The sequence below is a fragment of the Branchiostoma floridae genome, chromosome 19 (assembly GCF_000003815.2).
Source record: "Branchiostoma floridae strain S238N-H82 chromosome 19, Bfl_VNyyK, whole genome shotgun sequence".
NCBI lineage: Eukaryota > Metazoa > Chordata > Leptocardii > Amphioxiformes > Branchiostomatidae > Branchiostoma > Branchiostoma floridae.
In genome coordinates this window covers 17008984-17012996 of record NC_049997.1, presented here as the reverse complement: position 1 = coordinate 17012996, position 4013 = coordinate 17008984, and the positions used below count along the sequence as shown (strand labels likewise).

The following is a 4013-nucleotide window of genomic DNA, read 5'->3' as shown; positions in this document are numbered from 1 at the left end:
CTGATGTCATCCATAAAATTTACTTGCTGTGGCCTAATCACAGTTGAGCACACCTTCGATCCACACAACAAGTCACGTATCCAGGACACTAGACCTCCCAGCATGCTTCGCGCACAAAAATACGTTCTCTGTCCCAGGGCTGTCTTTGCGAATATAACCTACGAAAAAAAACAAGATGGGTGAAAAAAAAAACAAGATGTACCATGTAGTGTATTGCATAAAAGAGTCACACACGAATATTCAGTGGAATAAGACAATTTATTTCGACGCTGTGGAGGAGCGTGTAACAATGTAGAGATCATGAGAAGTTGAGCACACATATCTGAGGAACAATACTGTAGACTCGAGAACCTAGGACGGTAGAAACTGACACAGATCTACAACAGGGTAGAAAGATACAACTTACAAAACACAAAAGTCACATGAAGAGATAGTAAAAATTGCAATTAAACTTTTACATCAGTAACTCAATATGTTACCGATCTTTTGCCTTTAGGAAAGACACTTCTTCTCTCCATCCAGGTGTAAAAATAACCAGGGGTAATTGGTAACGCTACCCAACTTAAGTTGGGAAGATTAAAGGTGGTTGGAGGGTTGGGCTCTGTCCTCTAATGCCCTGCCCTAGACACAATGGATAACAACCCACTGCTCCTACGGCCTTGAAAAGGCTATGTGCCTACCTTACCAAACATGTAGATAATATTTCTATACTGATAGATAGTGTTCATTCATGTTATGACACAACAACACAAAAATAATGCATATCAACTACATACACACACGTACAAATCCACCCCCCCCCCACACACACACGAACACACACACACAAACACAGACGGACAGACACAGACACACGCAGACACAGACACACACACAACCGTACATAGACGCATACATACACACATAATTTAAATATACACACGCACACATAAACACACACACAAGACCAGGTCGAGGGGCGGTGCTACAAGTTGATGCTACTTGGCCGCAGGCATCATTGCCATCATCCCTTTGGTATGTAAAGGGAGTGATGTGTAAAGGGTGTGGGGGTCTTGGTCGCACATTTCTGTACTGACTTTTGGCCTGAACTGACGTGGACTATCAGTTGTGCAGCACAACCTACATTGAACATGGCAGCAGGGGGCGAGGAGCAAAAAGTAAGTTTCATATGACCTGGTCGCTTGTCGACATGTTTGATTTGTGTGTGTGTGTGTGTGTGTTTGTGTGTGTTTGTGTGTGTATGTCTAGATCTGTTTGTGTACGTGCGTGTGTGTGTGTGTGAGTGCACAGGCGAGTGTTAGTGTTAGTGTGTGTGAGGCGTGAGTGTGAGTCTTTGGGTGAGTTCACACGTGTGTATATATTAAAGTACTAAGTATGAAGCCACCATGGAATACTTAGCCCGTACAAGGCTCCACAGGTCGCTGAAAAAATAGTAGAAACTGGACAAATATAGCTAACGTTATATATAGACAGACAACGCGCCAGACGATTTAAGTTGGGTCCCAAATCATGCTCCTCGGCCAGCTAACTCCTCTGGCATGCTATCTGTCTAAATTTGTACAATTGCTACTATTTCCCAGCCACCTGTGGAGCCTGGTAAAGATTACGAATTCGAGACAGACCTCACACGGATTTAAGCTGAGGGCACAACCCGCCGTACGCGCAAATACGTGCTGTCTACGTGTTAAAACGTGGGCAATCTTTTGGGATCCGTAAGTGGTTAGTACCGCCTCCGTGCGAACTCGACGGAATTTGGAGCACCAGGATTCACCGTATAACTTTACGTACAGGCAAAACTTTGTGTGCCATCGGGCTGCGGATTCGCCCCCCGTGCGTGCCAGTACGGGCAACGCGCCTGCCCTGTCAGCCTGAACGCTTTCAGAAATACGTAGCGGACAAGGCCTCCCCCCCCCAAAAAAACGTACGGACAGCACGTACGGCGGGTTGTGCCCTTAGCTTTAGATATATACGCACGTGTGAACCCACTCTATGTGTTTGTGTGTGTGTGTTTGTGTGCGTGCGAGCGAACAAAACTTTGAGTGCAAGACACGTGGCCTGCACTGCATGTATAGATCTTATCTTTAGCCCACGGGCATATAGTTGTTATTAACTCTGTAATTCCTTAAGTTCATAGTTCAGTGTGGATTGAGTTCGTGTTAGTCCATTACTTGAAGCTGTAAGCCTGTGTCAAAAGATGAGACAGCATGTAAAGTACATCCATCATCGGATATTGGTCGAGCTTGACTACCTAAGAAAGGAATAACGGATTTTTATGATTTTGTGGTATGCAGGTAGCCTAGTCAATTGCAAAGACGTAAAAATTGAATTTGGAGCTTCAGGGACATTCTAGTCAAAAGATTCCAAAGAGTATAACCGAAGAAAGCATGCAGGTAGCTCAGGCAAATATGCACACAATAATTTTCATGTTATGCAAATGAGGACTTGATTTGCATAAGAAATGAGGGAATTGTATGATAATGTTTTCCGTAACTGTACATCAATATATGTGACACATTCAAATCATGACAGGTAGAAAATAAACAGATAGCAAACATACAAATAAGGAACTCATTTGCATGATTAATAAAAAAAAATGTTAAAAACGCTTCATGATAAATGATGGGAACTTTGTACTTTTGACATATGTTTGTTGAAGGTGAACATCACCATGCATAAATTATCCAAGTGGGTATATCATTTGCATTTATCCTACTTCATGGAGGTATGAGGTCGCAGAACTCTAATTTTATAAATAGTTTTTCTTTTCAGGCGATACATTTTGATAGCAAAGAAGAAAATCAGATAAAGAACTACTTCAAAGTGTAGATAGATTCCTATTGAAGTGTATCATTTGAAGCTAACAGTTTGCCTTAATGTAGTCACATCCCCTGTCAAACTCGACTCATCACGTCAACAATAGCCAGTTCCAGTTACAGTTACAGGTTTGCGCAGCTAAACCTGTACTGTTTTTGTTGGCAGTTTGGGCGCTGCCATTTTGTTTGCGGTGTATGACGGGAAGGGTGGCGCCATTTGGATTTGACGGATTAGTGTATTGCATGAAGTGATATGATGAGATGATTAGGAAATGTGATCTTTTGGTCTTGTTCTGATGATATAACCCTTTCAATTTTCAGACGATTCAGTTTGACAGTACTGCAGTATCACAGATAAATAACCAGTACGGAACATACAAAGGGACCCTTATTCAACACTTGAAGGATAATGGAGAACCCGGGAAAAAGGTGTACCGGACTCCAAACGTGACGCCCAGGAACAAGGACGAAAGTAAGGGCAAGTCTGATACAGGCACATATTTCCTCTTCTGTCTGAAGAAATGTTATCTCCTATACAGCTATGCACAGCTTTTGATACGATGTGTAATATTCATTGCGCAATAGAAAGTAGTATTTTTCTATCATATCTAGCGAGCCTGGAGTGTGCCTACATAATAAGTCGATCACAAGAAACCTACCAGTGTACAGTATGTTGCTGTTTACACAAGGAGGGTCTATTTTGAAATGGTATTAGAAACTAGCGGACATTGTGCAGTTTTTTGCACAATTCCTAAAGATCAAAAATAGCAAATAATGATGCAAAATAATGCTAAAAAAAGTGTTGTACATGTCATTCACCTAAAATAAAAGTTTTGTTCTTGCAAAGCCCTTTGATTCTCGAGAACAAATTCAATTTTAGGGCCAAAATCTGACATTATGTTTTAATTCTACTTTAATTTGAACTTATTCACTCATTTCGTGTATTTCATCGTCCCTTTCAGCGATCGTACAAATGTACTCCTACAAAAGCATACCACCTACAGACGGCACCTATGTTGTACTACAGTTTAAAGAGTCTGAGATGTACGCAGCCTCTAAGGAAGGGAGACCAGACGTACTTGTTCTGGAGGTGAGCTTCTTCCGATAGAGATACAGAAGTCTACATTTGTTAACAGATTGTTTGCTAACCCTAGCCTATCCAGACTGGGCTTTTTTGGCATTCCCTGGCCTGGGGGGAGG

The 4013-nt window shown here is 41.9% G+C and overlaps 1 protein-coding gene across 1 annotated transcript in view; it reads left to right on the top strand.

The window, feature by feature from the left end:
• The first annotated feature begins 860 nt into the window (after window positions 1–860).
• LOC118406836 overlaps window positions 861–4013 on the top strand; it is a 14789-nt gene continuing 11636 nt past the window's right edge. The window contains exons 1-3 of the mRNA XM_035807189.1: window positions 861–1157; window positions 3135–3285; window positions 3776–3903. Coding sequence (XP_035663082.1) covers window positions 1131–1157; window positions 3135–3285; window positions 3776–3903 — 306 coding nt within the window. The 5' untranslated portion in view covers window positions 861–1130. The remainder of the gene's footprint in view (window positions 1158–3134; window positions 3286–3775; window positions 3904–4013) is intronic.